The 17979-nt window shown below is 59.4% G+C and overlaps 1 protein-coding gene across 1 annotated transcript in view; it reads right to left on the reverse strand.

Moving 5' to 3' along the window:
* ANO1 (anoctamin 1) overlaps positions 1-17979 on the reverse strand; it is a 134606-nt gene that overhangs the window by 38914 nt on the left and 77713 nt on the right. The window contains exons 7-13 of the mRNA XM_031041251.2: positions 15657-15708; positions 13368-13433; positions 12825-12880; positions 10996-11037; positions 6445-6509; positions 5552-5686; positions 1315-1475 (exon numbers count right to left, since the gene is read on the reverse strand). Of these exons, the coding sequence (XP_030897111.2) occupies positions 1315-1475; positions 5552-5686; positions 6445-6509; positions 10996-11037; positions 12825-12880; positions 13368-13433; positions 15657-15708 (577 nt within the window). The remainder of the gene's footprint in view (positions 1-1314; positions 1476-5551; positions 5687-6444; positions 6510-10995; positions 11038-12824; positions 12881-13367; positions 13434-15656; positions 15709-17979) is intronic.

Below are 17979 nucleotides of genomic sequence, written 5' to 3' on the forward strand. Positions count from 1 at the left end.
ATGACAGACCTCCCCGAGCCTCCAGCCTCCCCGGGGCAGCTGCCGAGTTGGGAAGGCCAGGTCCCGACTTCGAGGATTCTGCGGTTCTGAAACACCCTCCCGAATTGAGGGTTCTGGTGCGAGACTGACAACGCTTCCGCTCAGCAATGGAGCGCCGGAACCGAAATCTCTGACCCGATCCGCACACGTCTAGATCACACTGGCCGGTAAGAGCCACACACCTGGCCGGCCGGTGGCAGCCTCCATCCCCATGTGCAAAACGAGCAGCTTCTGAGCCCACCACTGCCCCTCGCACGCCCACCGAGCACGGGGCTGATGCTGTGTGTGCAGAGCCAGGCAGAGGCCCCTCAGCAGCAACGCGAGGCTCTGAGACCCACCAGCAGGGCTATTCCCAGGCCCCTCCGGTTCTACACTGAGTCCCCGCACCGCAAATGCTCAGCACCTCTGCCCTCAACACCTTCAGAATTCCGCTCGAGGGGCTCACACTTCTTCCAGGAAGTCCGTCCTGACTTCCTTCCGCAGGCATCCTGACCCTTAGCTCCTGTGCCCTCTCTGTGTCCAGCTCCATCTCGTACTAGAAGGGGGTCCCTGGGGGCAAGGCCCGGGGCTCTGGCACCCACGGGACAGCTCCAATCGCTGCTGCCCAGGGCCCGAATCCTGAATCCTCCCCCGGCAAAGGGGTAACACAGGGCCCCAGAGGAGGGAACGGGCCAGTTTGATAATCCAAAAACATCTGCAAAAGTGCATCCAGGCACCACTCACCCACCTCCCATGCCCCCAGCATCTGAGTCAGGTGCCGGAGTGGGGAAGCATCCTGAAGGATGAGCCGTGTGCCTTGGACTCGGGGTGATAGTGGAGTTGAGGGCACGGCTCTAGAAAGCGCACGTTCCATCAGGAGTTGAGTGACCCTGGGAAACTCACATCAGCTGTCTCTGGGCCTTGGCGTCCTCCCCCGTAAAGTGGGCATGTGGAATCTGCAGGGCCGCTGCGAGGACCCAAGGAGAGATGTGCCCCAGGGCCTTCCCAGCGTTGCCGGGCACTCCTGGGCCAATGATCCTGGTCCCAGGAAAGAGGGCCTGCTCCTAAGAGCGACGCACCCTCCTCCGCCTTTCATAACGCAGAGGTCAGAAGAACCAGTCTGCATCCGGGACGCAGCCCAGAGCGCCCTCACCTGCAGACACGACAGGCTGTCGCCTCCTCCAACTCCCCCTCCCACGCTCATTCCTGGCCAACGCTGCCGTGCGAAATCTCACGTCGGAGCCCAGCCGAAGTCGCCCCTGCCCCACAGACCCAGGGCGGCCAGGCTCTGCTTACCCCAGAGGGCCATGAAGACCGAGAAGAAGACGGTGGCGGGGTTGTCGAAGAGGTGGCTGGCCCGGGCCGTGGCGCACGCCGAGCTCATCTTCCAGTAGCTGCAGGTCTTGTCGCACAGCGGGCACATGGTGATGTTGTGTCTCTGGTCACACATCTCCATGCTGGAAGACAGAGAGCGGCCTGTAGGTCCCCGGGGCCAGGACGCGTAGGGACTCCGCACCGGGAGCCACGCCGGGGTGGCAGAGGGTGCTGGTGCCAAGCCGGGGGGCGGCGAGGTGACCCTGGGAAGGCCTGCCGGCCGGCTGCACCCAACACCCACATCCCCCCACACTCTCCAGGGCCGGCTTCAGACACAGCTGGTACGTGCAGTCCCAGGGGATCGGTGCTAGGAAGGGTCTTGGCTTGATTTCATGCCTCTTGGTTACCGCCTTAAAATTCTTCCTCGTTTTGGGCGCCTGGGTGGCTCAGATGGTTAAGCGTCTGCCTTCGGCTCAGGTCATGATCTCAGGGTCCTGGGATGGAGTCCCGCATCGGGCTCCCTGCTCCTTGGGAGCCTGCTTCTCCCTCTGCCTCTCTCTCTCTCTGTCTCTCATGAATAAATAAATAAAATTTAAAAAAAAAAAAAAAAGACTTGTACTCCTTAAAAAAAAAAAAAAAAATTCTTCCTCGCTTTGGACAGGGCTCCTGCATTTTCATTTTGCACAAGGCCTGCAATTTCCGCAGCCGACCCTGGGGGTGGGCCCGTCCAGACTTGCTGTGTGGCCCGAGAGGGGCGCGTGAGTGTTCACCTCTCGGGGGTACCTGAGGCGGCAGGACCCACAGCCTGTATGGGAGTCGGCAGCCAGCCTCCTCTAACTGTCGAGAGCTGCCTGGGCTTGTTCTAATAGCGGGAGCTGCCCGGGTGCTCACGTGAAAAGCCCCAGAAGACAGCGCCAGGGACAGGTGAAGTCACAAATATGCCATGCCCTCCTGCGCCCCTGCATGTCCCAGGCACGGGGCATACAGGCTCGTTCGTCCTGGTGCGGATGCCGTGAGGCAGCTGGCCTTGGGGGCTGCCCAGGCATCTGCCTCCCGGGGCGCTCTGGACGCACAGGGGAGACAGGTAGCTGGGCTGGAGGGAACACATCGCCAGGCAGCCCGGGGTGGGGGACATCGACCGCGCAGGGCTCGCTCGGGAGCGGTGGGGTGCCTGGCCGGGACAGTGGGTCCCGTTGAGAACACAGGTACTTATCCTGCTGGGCAGACATGAAGTCTGGGGCTGGAGCCCGGCTGCTGGGGAGGGACCGGAGGGGAGGTGCACGACGCCCAGCGCCTTCCCTCCTGCACCAGCACCCTGACCCTCAGGCTCTCTCCTGCTGATTCTGGAAGACAACAGAATTCAAAGGCTGCCAGCTGTGTGCCTGCAGATGCGTCCACCTGGCCCAGACCAGCTTTGGGGACTATTACAATCCCATCTTCACTGATGAAGCGAGCCCAGAGAGGGGAAGTAAGTTGCTGAGGGTCACACAGCAGAGCGGGGACTGGGCCCTGCTCCTTCATGGCTCTTGTCTACTTGCCCAGAGACCGCAGGCTCTCACCTACTGCTCCTGGGTCCTCCCTTGGCTATTCCTGCCCTCTGCGCCCCTGGCCAGGCCCTTCAGCCTCAGACTCCGTTTCTCCTTCTGGGAGATGAGGAGAGGGGCCAGAGTAAGGCACTTCCAGCTCTACCTGCCCTGAACTTTCTCCTCCCGGCTAACTTGGACAAGACACTGAGCTATAAACAGACCCCAGGCAGGAGTGCTCATTCCCAGGGGCTGAAGTGGGGGGGGGTGTTTTTGTTCCTTCTTTCTGGATGCACACGAACTTATGCACGGCCCACAGCAGGACATCTGCTGAAAGGCTCTCGGGGACCCCTGTGTCAGCACGGTGGGCGTCCGGCTCTCTTCGCAGTTACGCTCTGAAAACACTGTGTGCCAGGCGCTGTGTCAGGCACGAGGTGGAACGATGATCGTGGCAAGGAGGCTGCTGCCTTGGAGCACCTGGGAAGCGAGCGCAAGTGCGTGTGCATGCGCGTGCATGTGTGCGGGAGCAGGGCCGGCACACACGGGTGGTGGGGCTGCGTGGACCCCAGAGCCCACCAGCTCTGGCTTTAGGGCTCGGCTCTACCATTTGTAATCTGTGTGGCCAGGGGTTGGGGTGACTCAAACTCTTTGGGCTTCAGTTTCCCCATCTGTAGAATGGAGGTGCTGGGAATGAGCGCCCATGCTGTCGGGACATTGGGGAAACTGGGGAACGCCCATGAAACCCCGTTACTACCCTGGCGGTAACCAAGCACAGAGAGCTGCTGTGAACAGTCTATTTCCTGCCCCTCGCCGAGCTCCCTCTCTTCTGAGGGCCCTTCCTGGGTGGTGGCAGGTGTGGGGGGCACTGATAATGACCCCCACTGTCTCTGTGCTGCCTGGGGCCCCGGTGACCTGGCCAGAAGCTGGGGGCCCGGAGCCCTGCGGGGGCAGGGGCCAGACTGTGCAGCTCTGCCCGCCGCCCAGCCCTCCTCCCCGTTGGCATAAACAAGGCCAGCCAGATAAAAAGCCTTTTTCTGCTGGTTTTAAACCCTCAGCCTCGCCCTTCATCACCCACAGCCAAAATAAAGACAAAGAACGGGAAGGTCTGTTCTTTGGAGGGGTTGGGCCGGGTGGGGGTGGCAGGCGGCACCTCGAGGGGCAGGGCCACCGGCTTCCCTACAGACTTGGACAGATCGGACTCCAAGGGGGACACACACCTCCTTCTTCGCCCAAGGCACCAACGGGGCGGCGGCCGAGGCCAAGGTCGGACAGGTGTCCAGAATCCGCCGTGAACGCGGTTCACATCCCTGGCCATGTGTCAGGACGTGGTGGCGCGGGCCTGGCCTCGGAGACCTCGGCGCCCTGGTTGTGCAGACATGCCCGGGCAGAGCCTCCTGGCTGAGGCTCTCCTGGCAGCGCTGCCTCTTGGGGGGGTGGGGGGAGGGAGGGAGGAAGGGAGGTGAAGCCCCCAGGGGGCCCTGCCACTCGCCACGTCCCTTGGGGCTTTGGAACTAAATCCGCATCACACCTGGGCTACCCTGATGGCCACCATCAGACCCAAGCACAGTGGTCTCATGTCGCGTTAGCCAACAAGGGGACTAAGCTTCCTCTGCTCTGTCCGTGCCCAAAATAGCCCTGGAGGGGACGTAAGCCAGATTCCTTTAACGTTTCGATCCCGGGTGGGTGGAAATATTTTAGGTGTTACTCATGCATCAAAGCATCATTTACACAGAAATTTGCCGGATATGGCCTTTCTGTGCCGTGGAGTTGTAACGAGCCGGTCTCCTGGCCAGGTGAGAGACTCGTTTGATCTTTACTGACTGGGACTACAGATGAATTTTCCAAGTCGCGGCTCTGCTTTGGAGACATGGGGCGGAGCTGTAAGAGATAGAACTGAACTGCTGTCCCCGGACTTCCCCGAGAGCCTGCACACTCGTGGGAGGCAGGGCCGGCGGGCCAGGCAGCAGCGTCCCTGACCGAGGCGGGGGCTTGTCGTCCGGAACACACAACACGGTCACCTCTGGCTCAGGGCTCGCGGCCCTGGCACACAGCGGGGAGAGACAGGACACTCCCGTACCCACCGAGGACCATGGCCTCCGGGCTCCCACCGCTTGACTCATGTTCTGGCTGCCATTTTGGGAGAACCACACCCCAGCACAAGGCCAGGCCGTCTCGGGGCTCCCGGCCTTCTTCCAAGAGCTCCCCATGCATGATGTAACCCTCGGGGAACCGCAGCAGGAGCATCAGCTCTGTGACTGCGAAGCCCCCTGGGGCCACAGGGACAGGGAAGCCAGCGCGGAGAAAGGGACCCGGCGGGTGGAGTCCACGCACGAGACCTCGGCAGGGCCCTCTGGCTCATCTCCTGAGCTTGCTAGGAAGCAGCGATGTTCCTTGTCACTGAAGGACTGAAAACTCATTTAAAAGAAGGCAAAAAACCTTCCAAGAAGGAAAAAAAAAGAAGGAAAAGGAGCTGGATGCTTATTTTACGTCATCCTCCGGACAAGAGCGTCTCCCAGGCGTCTGTGCTTGGAAAAGCCGTCGTCCACGCTCTCAGACGGCGCTGCCCCCTCCTTGGGGCGGCGGGGGAGGGCAGGCCTGCAGGTTCAAGGACCCGCCAGCCACGGCCAGCCGGCCGCAGGAGGAACGCGGCTCCCCGGCGAGCAGAGGGCGTGTGCAGGGAGGGGCTGCCCACCTACCTGGGGATGTTCTCATCGACGGTGGCACATCCGTACAGGAAGACGATGATGCCGACCACGGACGCGGGGATGAGCATCTGGGTGTACACGCCCAGCCAGGCGAAGTACAGGCCAATCTTCTCCCCAAAGTACTTCCTGCACCGCAGGGCAAAGCCAAACAGAGACAAGCTTATGCTCACTGCAAACCCATGCGGGACGTGCGGCACCTCCCTGCCTGGCAAGGAGCAGCTCGAACTGGGCCCCGGCTTCTCCCGAGCAGGACTGAGAGTGGGTGGGGGCTCTGGACCCAGCCGTCAGGGGCGGGGTGCCCCTTGCCCTTCTGCACCCCGGGAAGGTGGGCCATTCTGTTTGTGAGGCCCGGGCCCGGGGGTGGGGGGCGGTCGCGGTGGGCTGCCTGGGAGGTCGTCTGCTCTGTCCCAAGTCCCCGCTCAGTGTAAGAGCTGGAATGAGCTCCGGCCTGGAGGCACCAAGAGAACCAACCCTCCTCACTTGCAGCATCTCTGGTGCCTTGAGGGGGTTAATAATTTTCACGGGCTGGACTCCGGTCCACAGGTCTCCCCACAGGACACACATCTGCTCCCCTTCCTGCCCCGGGAGAGAGGACAGCTTTCTCCTTCCCCTCAACCCAGCCATGCAACGGCCACCCAGCCGGTTGAGCGGGGCTGGGCATTCAGGAGAAGAGGGTGAACATGATGGGAAGAGCCCATTCTCCAGTGAGTCTATGGGCCTGCAGGGGACCTGGGGCCCCCTTCCCAAGCTCCTCAAGTTCAGACAGGTTCCCAGGTACTGCACATTCAGCGCGGTCCAAACCAACTGACATCCAACCAGGGACTCGCCCCCTGCAGCCTCTGAGCAGCCAGGCCCACCCCTTCTTACCTGGCGTCCCCTCTTACCTGACCAGGTCGATGGGCTGGTACTTATAGAAGACCCCGTAGCTCGCCCACTCTTGGTACAGGAGCTGGGGGAGAGCAAGTGGTGAGGGCTTGTGGAAATGGAGCTTTGCTTCCCAGAGCTGGTGTACTCAGCTCACAGGGACATCATTCATTCATTCAACAAATGGTTCTTGAGATTCGCCATGTGCCGGCTACCGTGCTGGGCATTGGGCTTCCAGAGGTGAGCACGGCGGACACAGCCCTGCGCCCCGGGGCTCCCGTCCTGGCAGGGGAGACCCACAGGAACCTTTCAGCTCCGGTAAGGGTCTCACAGAACCCACCGGCGGTAGAAGCTGAGCTGACACCGGATTAAGAACGGGCTGGACAGGACAGAAGCTTCTGGAATCATTATGGAAGCCTCACTTTTCATGATCTGATCCAGAATTGATCTAAAATGGCCCGACCCTGTGAGACTTTTCCACGTAGGGTTCTCGGCTGTCCCTGTCAGACACTGTGTCATTCTTTATAAAGGACAGAGACCACCACGCTGCGGAGCAGAGAAATACCAGTGGCAAGGCGTTCAAAAGTCTCCTGAGATGGGCTGTCTGATTAACACGGCTTAGTGAAATAAATGAAATCTACACACGCCCCATTACCCCCCAGGCTCTGGGCAGGGATGGTAATGAGCTTGATGGATCGAAAACCTTGTACGAACACGCAGAGAGTGTCATAAGAAAGATACCACGTTGGGACTGGTGGTGTTAAGAGAGAAATCCCACCCATGTGGGTCAATGATGCTTCACCAGCCTTAACTCAAAGCCTAAGTCACACAGCTGGGACCCCCTGTGCCTGGCCGCCTGCCCCTGCCGGCATCGGACGGGGAACGGGAGGGAGGCAGGCGGGAAACTGCCCCATGAGCTCCCCACAGTTTAGGCCCCGGCCGGTGTATTCTACTACGGCAGCCCATGCTGACAGATGCACCTGCCCCCACCTCCCCGCAGTTCGGAGCTGACGGCTTTATGTGAACAGATATCTTTAGGTAATTCTCCGAAAATTAACAGTGTGCACAAAGGCTCGCTGGGAGGGGTCCTGCACCCACAGACCAGGGAGTCAGCTCTGAGAAATACTACGCAGAACACAAGTGCTGTGTCCTCAAAAGTCAACACACACATCTGCTCTGATCGCTAAAAAGACTTTACGTCTTTCTGTAGAGTGCTACAATGGGATGTGTTCGGCAGGGTCCACGTCCTGAAGGACTAACAGCAAGGCTGGCTGCTGGTGGGTGACCTCTGTGGCCTCCTGAGGAAGTGGGGTGCATGGGGGACCCCTCTGTCTCAGAGGAGAGAGGCGGGAGTTAAAGACACCACTCCTGGGCGGGAATGGGGCTCTGCTGGGCCTCTAGCAGGCATTCTGGGCACTGAGTCTGAGTCCTAAGTCCTGGGAGGGCCCCCTCCCCTCTGAGTCCTGCTGGGCAGCCAGGGCAGATCCTCCCCTCTGAGCCCGTGGCCTCCGTTATTCTGGTGGAGACTGTCCTTCCTCCCGGGTCAGAGGGGGACCCCCAAGGGCTTATGCCTCGTAAAAGCCACAGCGCTGAGGCTCGCCACGTCTCGGCTGGCCTGGTTATGCGGACAACAGCGAAAAGCCCCCAGTGTCACTCTGCAAACAGCAAACTTGGATGAGCGTACAGACCACCTCTGGGAAAGCAAAGCGGCCATCACTGACCTGGGCAGCTTCCTCCCCTCCATCGAAATCAAGCTGCTGATACAGACCACACGCAGGCCGGGAGGCGCACCAGAGATGGGGGCAGAAGGAGGGAGGAGGGAGGGAAAGAGGGAGTCAAAGACTGTGCTGGGGGACAGAAGGCCCTTCTCAAAGGCATGGCCTCGTCACGCTGCTCCCCGCGTGACGTTCACGGGTATGTGGGACAGCTGAGGGTACACACCCTGGCTCTCCGCATGACTGCTTTACCTCGGGGGAGCGTTCTTCCTGCCAAGAAGGGAACATCAATCACCCTGCAGCTGGCAGAGTGGAGAAGTCAAAGTCAAGATTTCCCTGTTACGGCTGGCAGAGCTCCGAGGGTGCACCTCAGCCTTGCAAGCAGGGCGGGAGGTGTCAGGCCCTGGGGTGGGCCAACGGGGCACAGTGGCCCCGGACCTCAGAGGGAGCCTGGCTCAACCCACCGGCGTCTCTCCGGCCCAGACCTCCCACTTGGGCCCACACGGCTGGGCGGGCCTGCTACAGCACAGATGCTGTCCTCAATTACTGTGTATGCACTTGCCCCTTGCCACCTCTCCCTAGAATGGAGGCCACGAGGGCCAGGTTTGCCTGGTCCACGTTATCCCCAGAACCTCGCACAGGGCCTGGGGCAGATAACAGGGTCCCAGTAAGTAACCATGGAAGGAAGGAGGGAAAGAGGGAATGACAGGTCAGGGTCCTGTGGCTCTCAGTCCAGTATGAGGATGGCGACAACTCAATCCACATCTGGAGTAGCTGCCCCGCTCCATGTCCCCGGACAAAGGAAGGCTCCCGCTCCCAAGGGCCCCGAGTATCCATGACTGTTCTGACCATGCTCAGCCTTGGCCCTGGCCTGATTCTTTGCTTAAGCATTCCTACGTGTGCTCCTCCAGCTCGGCACAGGAAAATGGCCTTGGCCTTGCTGCACCCCCCTCTCCATCCTGTGACGTATCCAGGGCCAGGCACTGGGGGCTCCCCTGCCACTGGTGGGACCAATAGTGGGGGAGCCACTGATTTTGTCACTGGAAAAGCAAAATACTCAGAACCAGGTCACTTAAGATGGAGCCACTTGGGAGGACGAAAAGTTCTCCAAGGCTCTGAATTAAAACCCAAACACCTATTTGCAACATTCCTCCCTCTCTCCCTCCCTCCCTTCCATCTGTCCACCCATCCACCCATCATCCACCCATCCATCTCCCCATCTAACCACCCATCATCCATCCATCAATCATCCACCCATCCATCCATCTTCCCATCTATCCAGCCATCATCCACCCACCCACCTGTCATCCACCCGTCATTCATCCATCCATCCATCCATCTCCCCATCTAGCCACCCATCATCCATCCATCCATCCAACTCCCCATCTATCCAGCCATCATCCACCCACCCACCCATCATCCACCCATTCAACTACCCATCCATCTCCCCATCTATCCACCCCATCCATCCACCCATCATCCATCCAATGCTCTTGGACTACCCCCATGGGCCAGGCCTGGTACTCACAGCTGGTACATTAAATTCAATGGGGGTGGGGGGGATGGAGGGTGGGCAGCATTCCTGGCAGAGGGAACAGGTGGGTCTGGACAAACCTAGAGTCATGTTTGCTGGGCCTGGTGCCCAGTAAGTAGCTCCTGAATAAGTAAGTGAATGAGATCGTTTTGGCAGCCTGTGACCACCGGCTGAGTCGTCTCAGATTAGTGAGGTGGTCAGCGTGGCTGGTGCACAGGGAGGCGGGTGGGAAGAAGGCCACAGTGGCCTGTGAATTAGACCTGAAAGGGGGTCACTGTGGAGGGAAGGCACCAGACACTTGGCACAGGGGCACAAAGGCATGAAGGAGGATGGACTCCGAGGCCTGAGTTGGCCCAGGCAGGCCTGGGGAGGAGACGGTGCTTCTCCAGCGGGATTGAATTGGGTGGGTGGGTGGGGTTCTGCAAGTCACTGGGTCTCAGACGATTGCCAGATGTTCCACTAAAAATAACCAAATATGTCATTTTTGAGCTAAATCAGATAGCATCTTCAGCCGGATTCCCGGGCGGGCAAGTTGTATCCAGTACCAGAGGTTTAAAAACACATATGGGGGGCTGGCGGGAGGCAGGAATGGAGAACATTCCACACACAGAGGTTCCCAGCCCGAGATCTGGGACAAGGCCACCATTGTGAGGTTCCCAGGGAAGCGTCTCCACCCACTGCCTCTGAAGGATCTGCTCTTGAGGGGCAAACACGGGCCCAGGAGGTCTGTTCCCCAAGCTGAAGGAAGTCTGCACTTGTTTGGGAAGCGGGAGAGGGCAAGGTGGGCACGGGGAGGAGGCTGGAAGCCAGGCACTGGCTTGTGTGCAGGATGGCAGGATGGCAGAGAAGAACCTTCCGGAGTGAGGAGGACAGAGAAGTGGCCATGGTGGGGGTGGGGAGGCAGGGAGCCTAGATACATAGGATCAGGGAGAGCACTGAACCATAAACAGATCACTCGGTGTCTCCAAAGGCATAACCCCAGGAACACCAGCTCAATACCCTTTCCATTAGAAAGGGCTCCAGATCAAATAAGTTTGAGAAACACGGGGTTGAACCACGTCCACTAGTCTCCCCAGTATGTGGAGGGGGCTGTGGCTCTCTGGGGCCGGCAGGAAAGGCCAAGGTAGACAAACACACCCTTGCTTTCACACGTTCCCCAAAAGCCGCCCGGACGCCTCTTAGACGCAGAGAGAGGGGTGCACACCAGCGGGCTGGAGTTCTGCCCTGTCCTCCCAGACGTGGGGCGGGAGTGTTGCTGCCCCAAGGGTCACCACGTAGCCCCGTCCCGCCCGTGGCCCTCCGTCTGCTCTGCATCCACTTACTTTTCTGTCATTGAAATCCACGTTTTCACCTTCGTAGTCTCCCTGTTCCGGAAAAAAGGAAAGCCATCACCACCTGATAGACCTTGCAAGGAGCTCAAATCCGCAATGCTGCCAAACGTAAGCACCAGCCGTGCTCGTGAACACAGGTAGGATAACCCCAGGGAGCAGCAGGTCATGGGACAGGGAAGGTTGGCGGGAGGCTCTGCATTGTTTCAATAGGGTGACTGTGTGTCCCACCCGCCGGGAGGCCCCAGAATCTGGCCCTGCCAGGTGGGGCTCCCTTTCACTCCCAAGGGCCCTCGGAGGGCAGGAAGTTTTATGGTCACTGTGCACAGAGATCAGTGAGCCCCACACTCCCATTTCACACACGGCAACGCTGAGGCTCAGAGAAGCAAAGCGGCCCTGACATCTAGCAGGGGTCACCAGCTGAAAGGCCTAGCAGTTTGTGACTGCGGCTGGGTGGGGCTGAGGGGCTGCATTCTTGGAGCCTGCGGGGCGGGTGAGCACCCGCTGATGGAGGGTGATGGAGGGTGGTCGAGGCCCCTTCAGCCGGGACCACTGGCTGGGACCTGTGAGGTCTGAGCCCTGTCCCTGAAAACCCAGCAGGTCACTGGCCGAGGCAACGTACTCCACACGCCCCAAATCAACACTGCATTCATGGAGCACCTACGAAATGCCAAGCGCGAAGGCTTTCATGAGACATATGCCCAAGGAACAGTGGCCAAACAGTGGTGTTTTTGTGGGATGGGGAACCTCAGAGGTCGGTTGCGGGGGGAGGCAGGGAGAAATCACCTGTGCAGGGGGAAAAGGAGGGCTCTGTGTGGCCCTGGGGAATGGGGGAAGAGCATGCAGGCAGAAGGAACAGCATTCCCAAAGGCACAGAGGTGGGAAAGCTCAGTCAGTGGACACCAGCTCCCCGCAGTGAATGAGCAGGTCAGAGTCAGGGATCTGAATGGATGGCCCTTTGCTGTTCTGGCAATTGGGTTTCTCCAATCGAGGGTCATACTGGAAGCCCTCTCGCTTCTGCTCCCTCTGGACGCCTGCTGGGAACCATTCCCCACTTGTAGATGGGGACACGAGGCACAGAGGGGACAGGGGCTGCCTCCCCTCGGGGCCGCGGAAGAACGTGGCCAGGACTAGACTCTGGGTCCCCTGACTCCCTGCCCCACCCTCCTCTTCTCTCTCCTGCTCCGTGGCTCCTAGTCCTCGGGCAACACCCATTTGGAACGTTCCAGAGGCCCATGGTCTGGGGTTCCCACACTGCTCAGGCCCCACAGTGCATTCCCGTGCCCCGCTGAACCCTAGTCCCCGTTTCCATAGAGACAGCAAGAAGAGAATCATCCCTCTCCACCTCAACAGAGCCAACGCGCGGCTGTGGCCACAGGCTATATTTGTCGGGGGATACCACAGGGATTTGGAGATCCAGCTCAGGAAGCTGGCCCTTTGCTCTGCAGAAATAGATACACGCAGAGTCCTGATCACTCTGCCAGAGTGGGGGCAGGGCGGGGCGGCCGGGGAGACCCAGGACGGCGGGGGGGGGGGGGGAACATTGCGTGGACTGGTCGGCCGCAAGGTTCACACCCCGCCCAGGCAGGGTTCCTGCCACAGCCCCTGCCTCGGTGGGCTTGCTCTGCAAGAAAAGATGCCCTGGGTGTAAAGACCTGGTCCCGCCTGGTCTGGCCAGGAAGGACTGTGTGCAGCTGACATTTACAGGAGAGCCAAAGCAGGAAGCCGAGACCGCGGGATAATGAGAGCTCCCTGGGGGTGTGGCCTGGGGGATTTGGGGCGTCCAATAACGCAGGCGTGAACGCTTTGTCAAGGTTACTCACATCGTGCAGGGGGTAGGCGGCCGAGTAAACGCCATTGGCCAGTAGGCTCGTGATACCTTAAAAATAAAGGCAGAGAGAGGATTACGGACCAGGTATGTCTCCTGCCGCTCTCTTTGCCAACAGAGCAGTCCCAGGACCGTGTCTGTCACCAAGAATTTTCTCAAAGCCCGCTGCACCTGGCCGCACAGAGCCAGGCCACCTTTCTGGCGTTTCCTCCCCAGGTTTGACTAGGAGACAGTAAAAACATGCTCTATCGGCAGGATTAGGAAGACACAGAGGAAACCCCAAGAGACAGTTATGCCTGGGAGGAAGGAGGTACCCCCGAGCCTGCAATTCACTAACTACCCACACCTGCTTGAGGGCAAGCCTACAGACGAGAAAGATGGATTTCAAGTGGTTAGAAAAGCTGAATCATGAGAAAAATACGGGTGGGAAAATTGATGGTGTCGGAAAACACACATACAATTTGGAATTAGATTTTAGGTTGATTGGGAAAGCCGAGGGGGAGGCCTGCGGGCCCCAGGCGGGGGCGGAGGCACTTACCGTATTTACTACATTTTCGCCTTTTATTTAAAAGGGCAGAGTCCTTCTTTCTTCCCTCTCCTTGCCCTGTTTGTACATCGGGCTATTAGTTACATGAAAACGTCTGAAAGGACCAAAGCTGCATTTGGGGGAGAAAGCGTTGACTCACGGCGGTCCGCACGCCTGGGGGGTGGTGGGGCAGTGGCCACGGCCTTGACAGCTGCCCCAGACCCTGCACTGGACACGCTACGCAAGTCACCTGCGCCTCCCAGAACCCGGAGCTGTGCCTTGGGAGCCCGGCCCCAGGAGACCGTGCTGGGGAGGGAAGGCCGAGCCGGCCACGCGTGGGGATGGGGGCTCCTGGAAGCCTGATCTCGCGCACGCCCTTGGGGGCCAGCGCTGCTCCGAGTCTCCAGGAGCCCTTTGCTGGTCACAGAACCCTCGGCCTGGCCAAAGAGGCTTTGTAGGTTTCTCAGTGGCCTAGCCGGCCCACCCTTTACTACGCCACTGGGAAATGGTGGGAAAGTGTCTTCCTGAGCTCCATTTAAAAACAGATCATCTTCTCTGTTAGTGATCTGGAATGACCAGGGTACCTGAGGGATGCTTAGAAATCCAAACCAGAGACAGGTGGAAGCATCCAGCTAAAGCCCACGTGCATGAAAATTCATCTGTAATGAAAGTGGATGTGGGTCTGATTCAGGTTCGCTGGCTCCTTACTGTTGCTAGAACACTCTCAACACGGTGCTGCCACAGGGCCTTTGCACAGGTCTGGACCCCTCATTTTCTTCAGATCTCTGCTCAAATGTCTCCTCCTCAGGAAGGTCTTTTCCAATCATTGTTCCTAAATCCTCCTGGCAGCCTTCCCAATCCCTACAAGATGATGTTCTGGCTTTTCTGATTATTATCTATTTTCTCCCCCAGAACATAAATCCCAAGGGTGACAGAATCCATCGATACTGGCTGCAAGTTGAATGAGTGAATTTGGAGGTGAGTAGGGCTTTCAGGCAAGGCACCGAGGTGAAGTGGGGGTGCAGACGAGGACCCTTGATCTATCTGCTCTGTCACCAGATTTGCCAGAGATGCCCGCCCCTGGGGACAACCCAGAGCAGGGATCAACTCTAGCTGAGAAGCCCCCAGACCCTGGGCTCTTTGCAAACCTTCAGTGCAACCATGCAGGTTTGCACCGGAAGGGACCCTACAGGGAACCTCCAGGCAGGCTGAGGCTGGGACAGGAGCCACACTTCCTCCCACCTCTGCTGACCTGGGCCACTCTGGAGGCTCTCGCTCGGTCTAAGATGGGTCGGGCCTATGGTTGACAGTTTTCCCGAGCTCCTCTTGACCCCTGGATAGGACCCCCCCCCCCCGCCATTCCCACTGACTTAGGACACGGGCTCAGAGATTGCAGGCCCAGAAGGAGTCCCTGTGACTGGCCATCAGCCATACTGGCCAGGGAACCTGCAGCCTGCCTGACCCTGAGGGCCCATCGTCCTGGGCCCGGCCCCCAGCACTCCCCTACCCTGCTGCTCTCTGCTTTGGTCCCAGCAGGCATTCTCCCCTCTGCAGGAAGCCAAGTGTGCAAGGATTCTCTGTCCTGGATGCACAGACCCCTTGCGTGGCCCTGGAGGGCACGCACAGCTCTCAGCGGGGTGTGCACAAGCGTAAGAAGGAGGAACCCTAGCAAAAGGCATTCCTTTGCTCTGAAGTGTTTGGTTTTGGTGACCTCAGACTGCAGCTGTGGGCGGGGGACCCATGCTGGGGTGGGGGTGGGGGTTCGACTCGACACACTTGGGTCGGGAAAATTCTGCATCAGTGGCTTGGTGTGTGCTATAAACCGGAACGCAGGGTGCCCAGCTGGGATGGTTTCGTGGCAGGTTCTGGAACTGGGGTGTGTGTCGAGGACGTGCTTTTCAGCAAGGCCCGGTGTGGAGCTGTGTGGGTCCCCTTCCACTCCAAGCTGGGTGCATGTCTGGCTGCTTCCCAGGCACGGGGAGCTGCTTTGGGCCATCACCCCCGGTCGGAACCCTAACAACTTCCCCCTGGACTGTGAGGGTCAACAGAGGGTGACGGCGCCTTGGTCACCCCTCCAGCTTCCAGCAGCCAGATTTACCACCTCTGCAGGGAGAGGCTGACACACCGCCGTAGAGCGGCCCCGCGGTCCTGGAACAGTTCTCCCGCCTGACAGCTACACCGGCTTAAATCAAAACCTTCTAAAAACCCCCAAACCGGCTGCCCGCCTCCCACGGAGGTGATGGGAGGCAAGATTAACGCTGGGAGGGGAGCGCTGAGCTCAGGCCCCAGCAATGTCCTCACCCATGCTGTACTTGGCCTTGGTACACGTTGTTCTTTTCAGGATCTCATAGACCTGTTGCAGAGACAAGAAGGAGGGGCAGACAGTTACTTGAGGCAGCCAGGGCATGCAGAGACTGTCACATGACGGCCAAAAAGGGACGTGGTCGAGCGCGACAAGCGACAGCCGCCCACACTCCCCTGAGGACAGACGGCAAGCCTTTCTACGGATGCGCGTCCCCAGCGCCAAGCCTGTGCCGTTCCGACGGAGGAGCCGGCGGGATGGGAGGACCCCGATCTCTCACTTCGCTCTGTGAGGCACCCACCGTGTCGTGCTGTTTGGGGTTGAGATTTGTCCGCCGCGCCCCGTGGGACGGGCCACCCTCCCTTCCGGCTGGGAAGGGAGTTGGGATTCAGAGCCACCGGGACCCATGGCAGTGAGAGCAGCAATCCTCCCTCCAAGCCCTCGGCTCCCGCACCGGCTGCCCGCGGCAGCCCCGGCCCTGCACCTGCTCTCCTGCGTCCAGCCTCCTCGCTGCTCCGCCCGTTCACCAAACCCTCTCCCGAGGCCCAGGGCCTTCACCCTCGCTGTTCCCTCTGCTAGAAGCACTTGGTCCCCGAGATCTAAGTGGCTGTAGGACAGCTGCTACCCCCTGCTCTGCCTTCCCACTCTGCTCTTGTCCGGGAGTGCCCCGTCCTCCTCCGTAAAGGTGCCCATTGCCTCCTCCCTCCCTCCCACCAATAACTGTACGAATGAGCCACTCAGGCCCTCGGCCCCCTCCCCGGTACCCCCGAATCTAACTGGGGGCCCCATCCTGACCTTGCTGACTCTCCTGGAACTACCACCTCCCATCCAGGTGGGTCACGGCCCCGTTCATGACCACCTGTAAGCCCACATCTGCCTCCACCTGCCCTCTCACAGCTGGCCATCATCCTGCTCGAACAGATCTGACCACATCCTAAACCTTGCTCTGCAACCTTCTATGGCTCCCTAGCGCCTACAGGCTGAAGGTGGGAGTCCCAAGACCAACACATCCGGCCCTTCCTGCTGATCCTGACTCCTACCCACCTGCACGCTGGGCGACCCCAACACCAGGAGCATGGGGAAGGAGGCAAGGAGGGCTGTCGACCTCCACACCTTTGCCTAGAATCACCTCACCCCAACGCCGGATCCTGTCAGGTCTCCAAGACCATGGGGCCTGACTACCCAAGGACAAAGTTCTGAACTGTCAGTTTCTCTGGAGCATCGGCCAGTTTACAGACCGGCCCTCGAGGTCTCTGGGAGAGAGCCCCCCCAATCCCCAGAGGTAAAATGGATCGTTCAGTTAGTACTTATGGACAGAACTGCTTTCTGTGACTTGGGATCATGGACTGAACTCTATTTTATAGCAGATTCCCAATGAGATGGGGCCTAGAGCTTTCCATTCACCTATGTACTTCCCCCCAACCCCCCCAGCAAGAGCAAGAGTGAATTCACAAATTTGCTCCCTGCCCCGTGCCTCTGGGGAGCATTTTGGCAGCCCCAGATCATGTGAAAGGCTGGGGCACACATGCATTTCCTATTTCCTAATGAAGAAAAAGTGAAACTGGACAGTTCTCCCAAGTGCTCGATGTCTGAGGGAGGTGTTCCCTCCGTGGATACCTGTCAGCCCGAGCCCCCCCAGCTGGCCGATGTTTTCACATAAACGAGTTCCTTCTTATTTATTATGATGAGATTTAATTGCCAAGATTAACCAGTAACACAGGTAATATAAATCACCGCGCTGTGCCCAGGCTGCCCTGGGTGGAGGTGCACCGCTGCCCTCTGAGCTGGAAGCCAGAACCATTCTCTCGTTCTGAATCAGGCTCCGTGCCTCCCCAGGTCATGAGGCTGGGAGGGGACAGAGGGCAGATGGAACCCCGACCTGCCTTCCCGGCAGCGGCCTGAGCCCCCTTCACCAATGCGACCTGCACCACCGTCCCCGCCCCTGGCCACCTGCCAGCCTGGGGATGTGGCCGTGAGGGGCAGTTATCTGCTCAAGGTCAAGTGGCTGCCCCCCACCCCCCAGCCCTGCACCTCTCCCCTCCAGGCTGGGCTTTCTGGGCAGGGAGCTTGGCTGTGAGGTTAATTTCTTGTGCAGATAAAAGCTGGGTCCTGAGCCATGCACGGCCCAGCTTGGCCGGTGGACAAGTTGGCGGCCGATGGATAAACATTAAACCAATACCTTGACTAGGGCAGGGTGGCCTGGTCAGATTTCAAACTTCCATTTGCTCCTTTGGCACAGCCCCGGAAATCTGTCCCAACCCACACGGCTTTGCCTCCATCGCCCCATTACTCCTGCCAGGCCTGCCTGCGTGGAAACCTCCG

Source organism: Leptonychotes weddellii, chromosome 11, assembly GCF_054177405.1.
Source record: "Leptonychotes weddellii isolate Sample4059 chromosome 11, ASM5417740v2, whole genome shotgun sequence".
In the NCBI taxonomy this organism is placed as follows: Eukaryota; Metazoa; Chordata; class Mammalia; order Carnivora; family Phocidae; genus Leptonychotes; species Leptonychotes weddellii.